This window comes from Poecilia reticulata, chromosome 11 (genome assembly GCF_904066995.2).
Source record: "Poecilia reticulata chromosome 11, P_reticulata-male-v2, whole genome shotgun sequence".
Taxonomy (NCBI): Eukaryota; Metazoa; Chordata; class Actinopteri; order Cyprinodontiformes; family Poeciliidae; genus Poecilia; species Poecilia reticulata.
In genome coordinates, this window is record NC_088840.1 from 29,273,844 (window position 1) to 29,293,167 (window position 19,324).

Genomic DNA, 19,324 nt, shown 5'->3' on the forward strand with positions numbered 1-19,324 from the left:
AATGCTACCAGCCGATGAGGAAAACAGCAGATCCTCACACCCTCAGCATAAATATAGCTGTGGACAAGATCACTGATGGCTGTTGTTCTTTCAAGGCTGGGTGAGTCGGACATTCATGGTTTAGAGGGTTCGAATGTGCTTAGGACTTATACACGGTGCTCGGTGCTAGCGTGGCTAACAGATTACAGTTTAGTAAAAGCTAGCGTGGCTAACACGATTACAGTTTAGTAAAAGCTAGCGTGGCTAACACGATTACAGTTTAGTAAAAGTTAGCGTGGCTAACACGATTACAGTTTAGTAAAAAGCTAGCATGGCTAACACGATTACAGTTTAGTAAAAAGCCTTTTCAGGTGAAATAAAATCTTTAATGTATGTCAGATACGGTACACATTGCATATTGATCTGTTCAGCTAACGTAAGGCTGTAACTGACAGGCTTCAGGATGTAGAAGTTGTATTGGTACTGCCATTATGCTGTACTTAGCTAAAAGGTTTTCATAATGGATGTGTTTATTATTGACTTTATTTTTTTAATTCACTAAACACAAAGAAAGCAAAGCAATAATTCTTACACCAGCAGACACTTTGTTCTTATTGATCCTATGAAGGTTGAGCAGCAAATGCAGTCGTGCTCAAGCTTTGATCCAAGCAAGGCTTTCCGTTTCAGATTTTGGAAATCTGTGAATTTTAGTTCCACAAACACGATCAGGATACCTGACATCACCTGTACAGATACCCCACTGACGGTGGAGAGCCATTCTTTTTGAGTCCTGACGCAAAAACTTTCTGCAGGTTTGGTAGTCCACAATGTACATTAGCATGAGTTTGTGAGCCGGTAACCTATGTGATAGCTGCGCTGAGACGTAAAATGGGCATTAGCCAATGAAACGCAGACCGTGTGGTAAGGTCCATTAATGTGAGGCTCCACAGACAACATTTCACAAGTAAGATGGACATATTATTGTGTATATATTGTGATTATAATATTACTTTACTGTATTTATGTCCACCAGCGAGATACCAGCTAATATTAGCTACAGTGTTTGGTGTAATACGGGTTCAGCCGCTATGAAGGATAACTGAGATTCTGTAAATCTAAAATAATTAATTATTCTCTAACATTGACTTAGATTATCTGACACAAGAGCCTATATTAGAAATGAAACAATGTAACATATTATAAAACTTATGTGTTATAACATTCACCAGCAAAGTTTACACAGGTGGTAAAGACTATTATTTATATGTAATTCTTTCACTAGTAAGATACATCCCAAATCTTCCGGTTTTGTTTTGAAGGTTTCCTAAAGACACGATGTGAGGAAGAAGAGGGAGAATCTATAAAGAGAGACGGATTCACTGCAGGATGAATCACATCGGAGTTTGGACTCAATCTGCTGCTGAATCTCTGAAGATAGAACTCGTTGGATGGAAAACATATATATATATATATATATATAGATGTACATACATACATACATACATACATACATACATACATACATACATACATACATACATACATACATACATACATACATACATACATACATACATACATATAAACATGTATCCAATATATATTATTCAGTATTAATAATTATTTATTCATGTTTGTATAGTTATATAAATATGTATTGATATCACTAAATAATTTATTAAATAAATTATGAACGGCTGTGTGCTTTGTAATCTGCTCATCATTCATCAATATCAGAATATTCCATCCTATTCTATTGTTATAGCCACTAAGCATATTTAAATATGCTGAACTATGTATTAAAAACATATTAAATAATACAATTGTTAATAAATGTAGCTTTGATAGATGATTGAATATGGTTTCCAGTAACAAAAAGCGTGTTATGATCGATTAAATGCGCTGATACGTCATTGTGCTGCTAAACACATAACGCTGAGTGGAGTGGTGGACCGCTCCAAGATGGCCGCCCGCTCCAAGATGGCCGCCCTAAATCTCGTCAGCGACAATAGTCGAGAGCGGCCATGAGGGTCTATCCGTGTAGTATGTCTAGTCTATGCTGTTATGTTCCCTGCGTTCAAGTTTTTTCTTCTCTTTGTGGCGTTTTTTAAATAAATGAAAGTGTGCAACACCGCCACCATCTGGTCTGGAGTATGAACTGGAGCTAATGCCGTTGATGATAAGGTTTTACGTCACACATCTGAAAATTGATTGGATACTTTCTTAAAAAATCACATAATGATTATCATTTTGTTATTGTATGCAATTTTAATAAATAGTAAAAGATTATTAAGCCACTTAAAAATTCATACATATTCATTCATATTTTGTTCACTTAAAGTATACTTTTATTTTATATATTAAAAGTGTATTTTGGCACAATTATGTTTAAGTGTGTTTAAAGTTTTAATTTTGAAATTGGTACAAGTGTATTTTTAGTATACTTCAGATATACTTATAGGTAGTACACTTAATATTTAGTATACTTAAAGTGTACTTTCACAAATGTAAGCATGTTTGAAGTGAACTAAACTATACTTTTTTTCACCTGGGAATACAGATGGTGACAAATCATACTGAGAGATTAACAGTGAATATTTCCTACTTTTAAAAGGTTGGTTAGAGTTTCTGTTTGGTTTATTAAGAAATGTTGCCATCTTTAATGAACTCAGTGGTCATTTAATGTATTATTAATGCACCAGACCTGCAGCCCAGGGGCGGATCTAGATGGGGGCCAACGGGGGCCAAGAAATGATGCTGAATAAACGTCTTAATGCTCTGTGGTGGATTTTTTAACCTTCACGATTTTACTTTAACGTTGAATTAAAGATGATAGTGCTGCACTTTCAGCTGCTGCATAGAATCACTTTCTACCTGCCAGGATCTGAACCTGGATCTCTGGAGACACAAGTGGCTCTTTGGCTCACTTCATATATCAAATGATGAAATATTGCTCTGTGTTTTGTTTCATTTTTTAAGTGTCCCCATGAAAAAGCACCGACTGCCCCTGGTGGTAAACTTGTTCTAGAACCAGCCTCCAAATCCATCTCCTTATTTATATAAATATTTAGTAATATTCTTTACAAAACCAGAATTTTCACATAACTTACACTTTTGGCTGTCTGAGGACACATTTTGAATATTAAATCAGGTGTTATGATCAGTTCACCAGATACATTTTACACTTTGCTTAATTAAACATGTGAAGATATGATCTGACTTTGGATGCTGTATGTCTGAACGGCTGCTCTCTGGGTCACCTTTTAAAAACAGAAACATTGCCATGAAATATTATCCATCACTGCAGCGGACGTCCCACCAGGAGAGCCGGGCGACACGCCGTGGTGGACGTCCCTGATGTGGGTTTCTGACCGGTGGCAGCAATAGACAACATGTCAAGTAGCATTGCTGCTAGGCATTTTAGTTTCCCAAGATACATTTTCTTTCAAATATTATATATACACTCTTCAAAGAAAATGCACAAATAATTAGTTACGGTCCATAGAAAGTCTGTGAATGTGGAGAATCGTTCGTTAGAGCAGAAATGTTCTGCAGTCAGTTTAACAGATCAGCTGAAATAGTGATGGATGTGTTTAAGGAAATGCTGTTTGGTTCTGGATGGTCGGGATTCACTTTTATTTCAGTCATTGTTGTTATTGTCATGCAAGACTGAGAAAATGTTCCTTTGTTTTTCTGCAGCTTTTCTGTAATTAGTTGGTTGTGGCGTCGTTCTACGTTTCAGCAGAAACTCAATCATGTAACTGAGGATCTTTTATGAGTCAGAAAACAGGAATCTGCTTCCTGTTTCCCTCAGCAGCTTCTGTAGGTCCAGAACTTCATCTATTGATTATGTGTTATCATTTCTCACACCTTTGTGAATTTTCCTCTTCCTATTTCAACCTGAGCCAGTGATCTCGATCCACTTGTATCATCGCCGTCATGTGAATCTGTGAAGGCAATAAGTGGGAGAAAAGCAGCAATCTGCTGAGTTCTCCATTCACTCCTCTGTCCTCGTATCCAGCCTGGAAGATAAAGAAAAAAATCAATAGAGAAACACGGCGATAGATAAAAGCAGAGAGGAGCAGACGGCCGAGTCCAGGGTTGGGAATTAAAACCATCAGAAATTTCCGGGCCGCTCAGCTTTGGGTCTACATAACCTAACAGGTTCTGTCGCTCTGCTGTCCGTCACTCCGCTCTCTGTTAACTCCTGCTTTGTTCGCTTCTGATTTCCTTCTCTGCTCGGCTTTGTGTTTGGGGATGAAGAAGCTGCACCCATTCAGGTCCAGCAAGTGCTGACTGAAGGTTTGGGTTATTGGATCAGGGACCGGTTCTGATAAACCAGCCGTGGATCATCAGGCCTGGAGCAGAACCAGACAGAGAAAACTGCACATTTTCTGTTATTTCTAATGAACTGAATAGTTTCTCTGTACTGGGCGGCTAGTAGCACAGCTGCCCTGCAGCTGGAAGGTCTTGGGTTCAAATCCCACCTGGAGTCTTTCTGCACACCTGGGTTCTCTGCTTAATTGACTCCTTGCTCTAAACTGCCTTTAGTGGTAGAGTGGCAACCTGTCCAGGGTGAACCTTGGCTCTGGTCCAATGGCTGCTGGAGTTGCCTCCCCCCTCCAGGGAGGGGGGGGGGGCCTCCTGCAAAGGTCAGTCGGATCTGTGATGACCTACCAGACGGATCATAATTGATCTGTCTAACCTTAACTGGCCATTTGGGGTTTAAAACTAAAAGAGCCAATCAGAAAGAGCTGTGAGCGTCTCCAGGTAGAGTTTAGTTTACTCCAGGTAACCTTTGACCTTGTTGGAATATCCTCAGCATTGAATTCTGATGGGAATAATGTTGTTATTCACAGCCAGTTGGTCTGTTTTGGGTCGGTCCCATCCGGCGGTTCTGGTTCTTGGCTAAGCTGCTCCTTGCCATCCTGCATGTTTTTGATGTTTTGCTGCTGCAGCACAGCTGATGCAGATGATTGCGTCATCTCCTCTGCATGCCTCCAGTTGCTGCAGAAGTAGGGTTAGGGGTTAAACCAGGTGTGCAGCAGCAGGGAAACAACTGCAGGACGGGTTTGGGGTCTCTGATGGAACTGCGCTGCTGCAAACCCACCATGACGCCTGGGATGTTCACGCCACTCTGCGCTTTCATTCAGTCTGGAGGACAAACGGACTTCACCGATTCAAACTGTACGGATACCAGGAGGAACGTCAGGTTTTTAACCGTCAGTCAGTTAAAAACCATGAATACAGTGAAAGTGTTTCCTCATGAAGTTCAGCTGCTTCTGGTCCACATGCGTCGTGTCTCTGCCATGAACCGAACACATCAACATGTCTTGAGTTGTAGCCGCCGTCCGGGTGGCGTGCGGCGTCCCGCAGGGCGTTTCAAACAGAGCCGGCTGGCATTTCATGGCCTCAGTTCCTGACTGTCGTCACGAATTAATTAAAATCCAAACGTTGCATCGATTGTGTCAGGGCCGCCTGGACGTATCCACCTGTGATTCATGGTCGTTTTCTAGAAAAATCCTTTTGTGGGATAATATGAGAACCTGAGATACTAAAGATTTATTTTGTATTTAAATAACTTTGATTTGTTGTTTAACAGTTTTATTCTCTGTTCATTCAACATTCTTCTGGATTTCTTTTAAATGATGTCAAACCCTCAGATTTTTACTACATTTAATTTAAAGTCTCCAATTGTCTAAATTAAAACAGTTTCCTGGTTTCATTTGATGAAATCAGCACATAGAAAAACATCAAATAAAAATAAAAGTCCAACATGATTTGTACTTTTATCAGGTTATGTTCAGATTTTGTTCTGAAACGTTAAAATGTTTCCACAGAAAAACAATCAAATTAACTAAAATGCATCTTTTAAAATGTAAAATACACTAAAAGGATTAAAGTTACAGCTAAGAGAGAAATATTTTAATGCGATTAATAAAACTGAAGAGTCTGGGCTCCAGATTAGGGTGATGGCCAGGAGACCTGCAGTCCCAAACCAATAAAGCATTTTTCATTATTACAAGCAGAAAAATCATCTCTAAACACTATTTTTAACAAAATGTTACTAAAAATTCATTTTCTTTCTCAGCTGATCCCACTTTTCTATTTTCTTTTGAGAGAAATCTGTTTCAGAAACAAAATTATTGGTGACAATCATTTAAAATCTAAATAATAATGATGATAATAAACTTAATTGTCATTTTAGAATCTGCCAGGCGTGAGAATAACTTTGTGTTTGTTTGTTTTAATGTGAAAAACAAGAAGCCTCAGATTTAAATGCTGATTTTTACATGAACATGTGTGACGATGAGAGATGGTTAATTGTCTTGTGGACTCCCTGATTGGTCCCACCTGTCGAGTCCCTGATTGGTCCCACCTGTCGAGTCCCTGATTGGTCCCACCTGTTCTCTGCTGGATCCTTCTTGGTCCTGCATCGTGAGCTGACCTCACTTCCTGTCACCTGTGGTTCCTCTTTCATTAAACACATTTCTCCACGTCATCGTGGGTCTGACCTCAACTCCACTAAACTGCTTCATGACAACATGATCAAATATGTGGAGCATAATTCATGTCGAAGTTCTGCTGATCACCGTCACTCAACCAATCAGATTCATTTCTTCCAACAATCGGTCTTGAGAATCAAGCGTTGCTGCAGGAGTCAGCGTAGCATCTGGAAGAGATCATGGACAAGAAGTTTGGGTTTGATTTGTGTGGGCGGCGCCTTACAAAGAATCGATATCGAATCAAGGAGGGTCAAGTTTCCAGATAAGCTCTGGACGCTCCGGCTATTCATCATAAGTCTGCAGGAACCGGATCGGTCAGAAGAAATGATAGCAGCAGGAGAGACGACCTCCTTATCTCCTCACAGCAGGGGAGCAGCAGACATGCGGTCGATGCCAGGCTGCAGTGCAGGAGCAGCAATTATCAGCAGCTGATTCTGTCCTGCATCTTTTAATGCAACAAAATTACAAGTTTGGGAACAAAGCGAGTGAAAGGGGATCCCAGCGCTGAAGGGTTAGCAGACACTGTGTCCATATTGATTCAGTGATGATAGCAGTGAGATAAAAATGAAGATGAATTATTTTGTCTGGCAATTTCATCCATCCATCCATTTTCTGAACAGCCTCGTCCCTAGAGGGGTCGGGATGTCTGACAACTTTCGCTCCTTAATTATTCATCTTTTTGTGACATCTGAACCGGAACAAGATTCTGTTTTTGAAACACATTCTAACTTCTCAGACTAAATGCAGAAAAATGATTTTAACATAAATATGTCTATGACTCATTTACCCACCAGCATAGAGGCAACATCCTTCGTTCTTTTGTGGATCGAAACCAGACAGAAGTCTGAAACCTGGGAGTAGTGATGACCTCTGACCTCTGAGCCACATGAAGCCGGTTCCTCAGTGGACCTTCTAGCAGCTGCAGAACATTTCAGGCCCAGAGGACGAAAGTCTGAGACCAGAAACTTTGATTCCTGCAGCTGGAGACCTGAGTAGAACCAGGAGGGTGGAGACACCAGCTGGTTCTACACCACCTGGTTCTACACCACCTGGTTCTACACCACCTGGTTCTACACCACCCGTTACTACTGTCCTTCTCTGAGACTTTAAGCTGGTGGTAGTTTAGAAATCACAGATTTGCACAGTTCGCTGCTGCCTTGCAAAGGTCTGGGGTTCGAATCCCGACCTGGTCTGTCTGCATGTCCTCCTTGTGGATCAGCGGGTTCTCTGTAGTTATATCATTGATTGATTAATTAGCCTGATTTAAAAGTTGCTGATTGGACATTTTTATTACTATTGTTATCCCATTTAGTTGTGTAAATGAGGGGCCGCATTCAGGCTGTTGGGGGCAGATGGTGGGAGTTGGTGTGAGGTGAAGCAGCGGCTCCAGCAGCCTATCGCAGCCGGCCTCCGAAGAGCTAATGACGGCCTGGAGGCGGGGGCAGCGCGGCCCGCCGAAGCCTCACTTCCCCCGGGCTGCAGTCTGGGATGGGATCCAGCAGCGGACTGAGCGCCTCTTCACCCAGCCGGTGAAATCTGATCTACTCAGCAGCTCCTGCTTGGTTTCAGGAGATTCCGGCCTGCTTCAGATGGGAATTGTTCTGAGATCCGACCCAACCGTCCGGACCCAGCCGTCCGGAAGGCTGCGTCCCGTTTAACTCCGGCAGCTCAGAGGAGAAGATCCGGCTGGAGTTCAGTAGGAGCCAGGAGCAGGACAAAGGTTTGACCTGCTGAGGAGTTTGGGTCCAGCTCGGAATGACCCGGTTCGGCACCCCGCAAAGCTGTGCGTAAAACCCGCCGTGCACCGGACAGGAAGTGAACTAATTATGATCAAACCCTCATTTCAATATCTGCCGTGAGCTGCATGGACCGCAGCCAATCACCCAGCGGAGGGCAGCTGCAGCCGCAGCAAGCATGATCCCCCCTCCATCATAATTACCCTGACATGCGCAATCTGCGCAGCGGCCGCCGAGCGCGCAGCCTATTTCACCGACCCCACCGGCCCTGAAGGCGCCCAGTCTGCGCTCCATGCTGCGGCGGGAGGCGGCGAAGCGCGCAGCATGTCCCGCCGAAAGCAAGCCAGGCCGCAGCAGCTCCGCTCCGAGGAGGAGGAAGAGGAGAGCCGGGGCGCAGCGCGCTGCAGGACGGGTAAGAGTCCGGGGCAGGAGGGGTAAGAGTCCGGGGCAGGAGGTCAGGCGTTCATGCGAAATGTTTCCACTGCAAAAAGCGTCAGAATAACAAATAATACATTATTTCTTAACTTTAAAAAGTTTTTCTAAAAAGCTTATTTTCTTCGTTTAACTGACAAACTCAGTTTTTTCCAACAGCAACATTTTACCAAGACAATCAATAATACATTTAGTCCTTTGTCATTATTTTACATTTTTATTTCTTTTCGATCTAAAATGTTTGTCTAATTTGTAAAATAAATCAATAATAATAATAAGAAGAAGAAAGAAAGAAAAATGTTTTCTTTCTGGAAACTGATTTCAGTTGAATAATTAACGATTCTCTCAAGCAAAATGAAATGAAAATGTGTCTATGGCTGCTGTTGTCTATTTACATTAAGAAACAGATTAATTTGCTAATAATGACACCTCACTATTTACAAATGATTAAATAATTTACCTTTTTTAATGTTGAGCTGTTTCAGTGAGACTCGATCATATTTTAAACTTTGGAGCACAAATTCATAAAAATCTGATTCATTTCTTTTATTTATATCAAATCATTTAATTCATTTGCTGAATGAAACAAACTGTTTAAATTTCAGTCAACTTTTCAGGCATCATCTCTAGTAATTACAGAATTTATTTATTCCTTATTCAGTTTTATAATAATTTACTGATAGGCCTGGAGTTCAGATTTTGTAATTTATTGATCATAATCCCAGATTTTTCAGGGTTTTTTCAGAATCATATCTAGCATCTTTATTTCTGGGAGGAGGAAGAGGAGGGCTTCTCTTCGGCCCCCTGACTTAACCTTTGTCCGCCTCTCCCTGGGAGTGACGAGCGGTCCGTGTCCGGATCAAAACACAGTTAGTGTGTGACGCGTGGCCCTCTGGAGCCCGGGGCCCACGCCGCGCTGCAGCTCCAGGATGTCCGGCTCTCGTCTCTTGACGCCAAAAGGTTGAAGAAGAAGAAGAAGAAGAAGAAGAAGAAGAAGAAGAAGAAGCCCTAAACGTGTTTGCTGCCCTGACCGGCTGCAGCAGTTGGAAATAATTTCCTGTTATATTTGGAAACAGATTTAAAGGGTAAAATCCAACCGGATCTTTGTTTTTCCTGGAAATAAATCCCAAACTGTGGAGAGAAAACGCGGAGCTGAAACGGTGAAAGTGTTCGGACCACCCACCTCCAGAGTGCTGATTATTTCCCTCGGATGAGTTGAGCTGCAGCTCGGCTCTGCTGTCACCTTTTACTACTTTCCCTTCATTTTAAACTCAGTCTGTGCTGATCTGACTAAACAGAGCAACTAGCTGTTACTTTTTACACTTAGATTAAATCACTTTGAACTAATGTGTGTTTAAGTCAAAGAACACATTTTATATCTTGTTCCAGAAGGAAAAACTACATTTTCCAAAAATCTCCCAGGATTAAAGAAAACTGCATGTCTCTCACATTTTGTCCTCATTTTTCTAAACCATCATTTCTGAAGTTGCAGAACATGAAGCAATAATCTTCAGCTCATCCTCCATCTGCTCTGTTGTCTGTTTCCTAATGGAGCAACGCCTGAACAGATGCAACACCGAAATTATGAAATCTTGGCGTAAATCATCAAAAATCAGCTGCAGGAATAATTGACAAAATGAGATGAAGATGCTGAAATTGAACAGATCTGCAGGCTTCGTTTGGGGCTTTTTCCTCTTTCATCGTCAGCTGATGGCCTTCTGGTGTCTAAAGAAGTAAAACAGTTGCAGACTCAAAACCGCTCAAGTTGCTCCTGGTGCAGAACCGGAACTCTGGGAATGAAAGAAATGACTCTGAGACGGTCCGGGTTCTGAAAAGCAGACGGCGCGTTGTGTTGGACCAGTACAAAGACTTAAACCTGCAGCTTTATGGACACCGTCCCAACGTTTGTCCAAACTGCACACTGAGTTATGTAAATGCACAGAAAATCAATGCAAAGCTTGAAATGTCATTATGTGTCTGAATGCTGGGATGTCGGTTAACTCATTGATTTTTGGGTTGATAATTAACACGAGTGGCTTAAAAACTTTTGTTTTCATTTTATTATCATCTCTTCACAGGGTTACAACAGCTGCAGCAGCTCATGTCGCATTTGGATTATGAAAAGTTTAAAACGAGCCGTTTTTACCAGTGGAGCGTGGGGAAGATGATATCTGTGATATGAATGAAGCAGATCAACAATTACAGTTTAGATGAAATATTTAGATTCTGTTTACATCCAGTTTTAATAAAACGTAACTTCTACATTTCTGAAAATAAACGTGTTTCCACACTATAAGGAACCAGGTGTTGATCTCAGGCAACAAACCTCAGATCAACACCTCACCTTAGCAGCTAAAGACACTTTTCTGCCTGAAGGATTTAGAATGAAGCAGCTTAAAATGTCTGAAAATATCCAGAACATTTGAAAAATGAAGGTTTTCACTTCTTGGAAGAAATAAATGTGAATCAGGGGTTTTGCATGATGGATGGAAAATAATTCTGCTCTGTAAGACAAATTGAGTAAAATCATAACTTAACATTAGGTCCGCTGTAAAATATGCAGAACTTGTTTTTCTCTTTAATAAGAATGAAAATAAGTTAATGCAAGTAGAAAATAAGTTCATGTCCTCCAGAAAATGTTTTTCATATTTCTTGTTTCCTGGTCATTTGCAGCTTGAAGCATTTTGATGATAAACGAAACATCTACAGTAAATTTTTGCACTTACATGTTAAAACAACGCAAAGATTCACCACAAAGTATGAATTTATGTCTTAGAAATGAGTCAGAACCTGTGAGATCACTGCAACTATCTGAATATTCTGCCGAGCTCAAGATTAGTTTCTCCAAAAATCATTTTCAAATATTTCTCAGGTGCCATTAAACAGATAAATGATTTTTCAGCACAGCTCTTCCAGACATCTTAGTTTTTATTTTGTAAATTCTTTAGCAAAAGTAAAAAAATACAACTGTCAAAAATATTAGCACCCTTAAGAACTGACATTTCATTTAGCCAAAGCATCTTCTTTTGTGGTAAAACTCACAGATTATCATCAATCAATCAATCAATCAATCAATCAATCAATCAATCAATCAATCAATCAATCAATCAATCAATCAAGTATAACCCTGTGGGGATACTGGGAACCTCAACAAGGCTGAAGGATTGATGAAGAAAGAGGGACATGCAAAGATTTGCAAGGAAACTTCAAAAAGTCAGCAGCAAACCTGAATCTGGCGCATCACATCCAACATGGCAACCATCCGACATGACAATCATCCAACATGACAACCATCCAACATGACAATCATCCAACATGGCAACCATCCAACATGACAACCATCCAACATCCAACATGGCAACCATCCAACATGACAATCATCCAACATCCAACATGACAACCATCCAACATGGCAACCATCCAACATGACAACTATCCGACATGGCAACCATCCAACATGACAAACATCCAACAGAACAACCATCCAACATCCAACATGGCAACCATCCAACATGACAACCATCCAACATCCAACATGGCAACCATCCAACATGACAATCATCCAACATCCAACATCCAACATGACAACCATCCAACATGGCAACCATCCAACATGACAACTATCCGACATGGCAACCATCCAACATGACAATCATCCAACATGGCAACCATCCAACATGACAACCATCCAACATCCAACATCCAACATGACAACCATCCAACATGGCAACCATCCAACATGACAATCATCCAACATGGCAACCATCCAACATGACAATCATCCAACATGACAACCATCCAACATGACAATCATCCAACATGGCAACCATCCAACATGACAATCATCCAACATGGCAAACATCCAACATGACAAACATCCAACAGAACAACAATCCAACATCCAACATGGCAACCATCCAACATGACAATCATCCAACATCCAACATCCAACATGACAACCATCCAACATGGCAACCATCCAACATGACAACTATCCGACATGGCAACCATCCAACATGACAACCATCCAACATGACAAACATCCAACAGAACAACCATCCAACATCCAACATGGCAACCATCCAACATGACAACCATCCAACATCCAACATGGCAACCATCCAACATGACAATCATCCAACATCCAACATCCAACATGACAACCATCCAACATGGCAACCATCCAACATGACAACTATCCGACATGGCAACCATCCAACATGACAATCATCCAACATGGCAACCATCCAACATGACAACCATCCAACATCCAACATGACAACCATCCAACATGGCAACCATCCAACATGACAATCATCCAACATGGCAACCATCCAACATGACAATCATCCAACATGACAACCATCCAACATGACAATCATCCAACATGGCAACCATCCAACATGACAATCATCCAACATGGCAAACATCCAACATGACAAACATCCAACAGAACAACCATCCAACATCCAACATGGCAACCATCCAACATGACAATCATCCAACATCCAACATCCAACATGACAACCATCCAACATGGCAACCATCCAACATGACAACTATCCGACATGGCAACCATCCAACATGACAACCATCCAACATGACAAACATCCAACAGAACAACCATCCAACATCCAACATGGCAACCATCCAACATGACAACCATCCAACATCCAACATGGCAACCATCCAACATGACAATCATCCAACATGACAACCATCCAACATGGCAACCATCCAACATGACAACTATCCGACATGGCAACCATCCAACATGACAATCATCCAACATGGCAACCATCCAACATGACAACCATCCAACATCCAACATCCAACATGACAACCATCCAACATGGCAACCATCCAACATGACAATCATCCAACATGGCAACCATCCAACATGACAATCATCCAACATGACAACCATCCAACATGACAATCATCCAACATGGCAACCATCCAACATGACAAACATCCAACAGAACAACCATCCAACATCCAACATGGCAACCATCCAACATGACAATCATCCAACATCCAACATCCAACATGACAACCATCCAACATGGCAACCATCCAACATGACAACTATCCGACATGGCAACCATCCAACATGACAACCATCCAACATGACAAACATCCAACAGAACAACCATCCAACATCCAACATGGCAACCATCCAACATGACAACCATCCAACATCCAACATGGCAACCATCCAACATGACAACCATCCAGCATCCAACATGGCAACCATCCAACATGACAACCATCCAACATCCAACATGGCAACCATCCAACATGACAACCATCCAACATGGCAACCATCCAACATGACAATCATCCAACATGGCAATCATCCAACATGGCAACCATCCAACATGACAAACATCCAACATGGCAACCATCCAACATGACAACCATCCAACATGGCAACCATCCAACATGACAATCATCCAACATGGCAATCATCCAACATGACAACCATCCAACATGACAATCATCCAACATGACAACCATCCAACATGGCAACCATCCAACATGACAACCATCCAACATCCAACATGGCAACCATCCAACATGACAACCATCCAACATGACAACCATCCAACATCCAACATGACAACCATCCAACATGACAATCATCCAACATGACAACCATCCAACATGGCAACCATCCAACATGACAACCATCCAACATCCAACATGGCAACCATCCAACATGACAACCATCCAACATGGCAACCATCCAACATGACAATCATCCAACATGGCAATCATCCAACATGGCAACCATCCAACATGACAAACATCCAACATGGCAACCATCCAACATGACAACCATCCAACATGGCAACCATCCAACATGACAATCATCCAACATGGCAATCATCCAACATGACAACCATCCAACATGACAATCATCCAACATGACAACCATCCAACATGGCAACCATCCAACATGACAACCATCCAACATCCAACATGGCAACCATCCAACATGACAACCATCCAACATGACAACCATCCAACATCCAACATGACAACCATCCAACATGGCAACCATCCAACATCCAACATGACAACCATCCAACATCCAACATGACAACCATCCAACATGGCAACCATCCAACATGACAACCATCCAACATCCAACATCCAACATGGCAAACAACCAACATGGCAACCATCCAACACACCCAAAACACGTTGGATGTTTTAGATGACTACGACCCAAATCATCCATCAATCCATGATCGTTGGTGAAGAGCTGTCTGTAGAAAACCAGGGTGAACGTTACTCACTGGCCTACACAAAGCCCTGACCTGAATCGTATTGAAAATCTGTGAATTACACCAAAGTCCAGGGTTCCTGGGAGAAAACCATCAAATCTGAAGGAGCCTGGAGGAATGGGCTGGAATATCAACTACAAAAAGTGACTGCATGTGGTCACCCAGCAAAACAGACACATGCCTGACTTAGCATCAGAATTTTATTATTTAGGGATTTTAATTCATTGAACCATCAATTATCCAAACATGCTTATCCTTGCATTGAGACTGGTTCCCAGTAAGTTCTAGTACATAGTTGCAGTTTACAACATTGAGGGTTTCAGGATATTTTTGTCTATGTTCATAAATATCATAGAGATATGTGGATATAAATATGTTGGAGTTCATTTTTATCCATGATAATTGAGCAGGTAATGATGGAAGGTCAGATGATATTAAAGTGTAAATTAAAAATGTTGTTCAGCCAACATGACAGATAAAGAAGGGAAGGTGAAGCACAGCAGCTTCCTGAACTGGAGCTTCAATCTCTGCTTTTCTACAAAACTACAATCTTCAGGTTCTGTGTGGTTAGGCCCAGATGTGGAGGAAGATCTGATTCGGTTTTCTGACTCCTGAAATCTCCCGTGATGTGAAAGAATCCAAACCAGCGGATATTCCTCACTTCTTCAGGTGTCTATCCCAAACTGACCTCAAACCTCAGTAACTGAAGCAGTGCTGGGTTAGGAGCCTCAGTATGGATGGACCTGAAAGATAAAAATGAAAAGGTGAAGAGATGATGATGAGTTTTTCCCCCCTGACTCCTGTGTTTCCTCCCAGTAGCTGCCGGCCTAGCTGTGGAGGTTGGAGCAGGAAGCAGAAGCAGTGAGGAGACGCACATCTGCGCCAGGTGTTGTGCTCAGTTTTTCACCTGGACTGAAATGATGAGGCATCAGGGAGTCTGCACAGAGGAGCCAATGGTGCTGGTGGTGAAGGACGATCTTCCTGAGGAGCCTCCGGTCGAGGCGTCCCCGCTTCCCAGCGTAGCATCCAGCAACTCCTCGGCGGCAGAGTCCACGGATGCCGCCTTCGAGCTGACCAATGACAATGACAGTCTGGACCAATTAGAAGAAAGGAGGGATTGGGATGAAGATCTGGATCTGGAGGCGCCCAACCCCCCTCCTCCTGACTCCACTCAAGCGTCTGCAGCCGGCAGGATGCCAGGGACCAACGTCACGCTGGAGATCCTCCACAGCACCAGGGTGGCGGTGGCCCAGTTCTCCCAGGGGATGAAGAGCAGCAGTCTGGGCGAGAAGGCCACTTCAGCAGCCATCCCTGTAATCCTGGAGCACCTGCTGGCTCTGCAGCAGCAACAGGTCCGTCAGCTGCAGCTCATCGAGCAGATCTGCAGCCAGGTATCTGTCATGAAGCCTCAGCCGACACAAGCAGCATTAAACCCTGCTTCCAGGCCCGTGGCTCTGGACTCCAACCTACGAGTCATCCCTCCTCCTATCCTGCCTCTGTCAGGAACCATGCCCTCCTCCATTAATGGACAGGCTGCTGAGTCTTTACCTGCTGTGCTTGAAAAGCCACAAAGTCTCCCCTCACACTCTTTCTGTGGAAAGTCCGCCTTGATGTCCTCGTCCCCAGAAAGCTCCTCCTCTCCCATCTGCAGCAGCATGCTGCTTCCTCCCTGCAGTGACTCCAGCAGCATCAGTAGCTCCTCCGCCTGTCTGCCACAGCCTGGCCTACTCAGCTCTTCCTCCAGTCTGCCGTTTCTACCTCAGAGCCCTCCCAGTGGCGTCATCTTCCCCAACCCCCTGGCCAGCATTGCAGCCACAGCCAACGCACTTGACCCCCTGTCGGCTCTCATCAAGCAGCGGAAAGGCAAACTTCCCAACCTGCCTCTGTTTGAAGCAAAGCCCAGCCCAGAGGAACCGTTCTTCAAGCATAAATGTCGGTTCTGTGCCAAAGTGTTTGGCAGCGACAGTGCGCTGCAGATCCACCTGCGCTCCCATACAGGGGAGCGGCCCTTCAAATGTAACATCTGCGGCAACCGTTTCTCCACCAAGGGGAACCTAAAGGTGCACTTCCAGAGGCACAAAGATAAGTATCCTAATGTCCAGATGAACCCTTTCCCTGTGCCAGAGTATCTGGACAATGTGCCAACCAGCTCTGGGATTCCCTACGGTATGTCTGTCACTCCAGAAAAACCTGTGTCCTCGTGGTTGGACAGCAAGCTATTGGTAGCAACTCTTCCTGCCACTCTAGCTCTCCCACTTTCCTCCACTATCCCTAGAGTTGGAGGCTCTAGTGACCCAGTAAATGTATCAGCATTAGTTAAGTCTCCCTACCAGGCAGCTCCTAGTGAATGTGTGTCTGATCCACCAAACCAGCGAGGCGTCCAGGCCGGTTTCTCTCCTGTTCCGCAAACTGATGCCTCCAAAATACTGAAAACAGATGAGGCCCAGCTGCCTCAAAGCCACACTCAGTCACCGAGGGCTGACCCAGTTGGTGAGATACCCAGCCGGACCACCACACCAGTACTCAACACCTCAGCATCTTTTGACTCCAGTTCTCCGCCTGTCTTACACCTCACAGATTCTCTTCAAACGTCTGAAACCTCGAAGCTTCAGCAACTGGTGGAGAACATCGACAAAAAGCTCAGCGACCCCAACCAGTGCATTTTGTGCCACCGCATCCTCAGCTGTCAGAGCGCGCTCAGGATGCACTACCGAGTCCACACTGGCGAGAGGCCCTTCAAGTGCAAAGCTTGCAGCCGGGCTTTCACCACCAAAGGGAACCTGAAGACCCATGTGACTGTCCACAGAGAAACCCCTCCGGTTCAGGTCCAGCACTCATGCCCAATCTGTGAGAAGAAGTTCACCAACGCAGTGGCTTTGCAACAGCACATCCGTCTGCACATGGTTGGCCAGACACCCGACACGGCCGCGATGGAGAGACTGCAGGACATGGACAGCTACGAAAGTCTCAGTAGTAATGGCAATGACCTCACTGATGACCTCTCCACGGACGATGAGGAAGAGGAGCTAGAAAACATGGAGGAGAATATTAATCCACCTAAACCCTTCATTGTTGACTGCAGATCTCCTCTAAAGTCCGTGTCCGAACTGTTAGGTGCAGCAGCCCTGAACAACCAAACGAGGATGGTTGACACCTCAGTGGGTCCGAACCACTGCTTCACTGAAAAAATGCTTTTAGATGGAGACAGCAGCCTGCTGAGTGCTGATGGTGCTTCATCAGAGAAAACTATGGAAAACAGCCCCCATGCATCTGAATCCTCCTGTTCTCCACATGCACCAACATCTCTTCCTCAAAGTGTCTCTGAAGGCCTGGCAATCAGTCTCCTCCAGACCACCGACACTAGCAAACCGGAGGAGCTTCTGGCTGCGTCAGTGAAGAGAGAGCAGTGTCCAACATCAGTACCAGATCCAAGCAAAGCCTGGCTGAAGGATGAGAGTCAGTACAGCGTGTCCTTCCAGCTGAGCCGAGACAGAGGTAAAACTAAAGTCACGTGTCTTGATGTCAACATCCTGAAAACGCTGCACCTTCTCACTGTTTGCTCTGTGCTTTCAGCTACAGATCAGAGCGTCTCCAACCTGATCCACTGCTCGTCCTCCTGTTCCATTAAAGCTGAAGTGAGCGGTCAGACTCAGCTGAACAGCATGATGACCGCCTCTCTGCTCGGTCTTCCCCGGCGGACGCCCAAACAGCACAACTGTAAAGCATGTGGGAAAAACTTCTCATCGGCCAGCGCCCTGCAGATCCACGAGCGCACGCACACTGGAGAGAAACCGTTCGTCTGCTCTGTCTGCGGGAGAGCATTCACCACGAAGGGCAACCTGAAGGTATGCCGTCCTGTCAGACACTTAGCTAACTCTGTTGAAGCTCTGTTGGTGCGTTCACACCAAACGCATTTCGTGCGTCTGCTTTACATTCAAAGTGTATCTGCTAGCACGTCGAGGGCTCGTCAGATGCGTCAAAATTGCTGTAGCCATTGTTTTCCATTGCCAGTCCAGCCTATTTGTCGGACACATTGGACATCCTTCATGTGTCAAATGCCCCAAATGTTTCAAATCGCGCTGCGCTTGATGCGCGAAACGGCCGCAACGCGCCTCTGGTTTACTTTGAATGTAAACCAGAGGCGCGAAACGCGTTTGTGTGAACGCGCCATATATTGTGCAGCAACATACTGACAGGGAAAGACTGTCACCTTCTGTTAGTTTACCAAGTTTTCCAGGAAAACCTGTTTTCAATTTTTATTAGCATTTTCCAATATAAATTGTTGTTACATATCAATCTACACCAGACTTTTTTCCCTTAGTTTTGTTTACCGTCTTTCCTTTGTTTCCTAACTTGTTTCTTCTGTCCTTCTTACTTT

At 43.7% G+C, this 19,324-nt stretch overlaps 1 protein-coding gene across 3 annotated transcripts in view; it reads left to right on the forward strand.

Moving 5' to 3' along the window:
• The first annotated feature begins 7,852 nt into the window (after positions 1-7,852).
• The window catches only part of sall3b (spalt-like transcription factor 3b), a 13,138-nt gene continuing 1,666 nt past the window's right edge, over positions 7,853-19,324 (forward strand). Inside the window, exons 1-4 of one of the 3 annotated variants that reach the window (XM_081612333.1) lie at positions 7,853-8,633; positions 15,763-17,436; positions 17,524-18,441; positions 18,520-18,791. In XM_081612333.1, coding sequence (XP_081468459.1) covers positions 8,546-8,633; positions 15,763-17,436; positions 17,524-18,441; positions 18,520-18,791 — 2,952 coding nt within the window. In that variant the 5' untranslated portion in view covers positions 7,853-8,545. Of the gene's footprint in view, positions 8,634-15,762; positions 18,442-18,519; positions 18,792-19,324 lie in introns of all 3 variants that reach the window. The other 2 variants (XM_008402443.3, XM_008402444.3) reach the window with 2 other exon arrangements.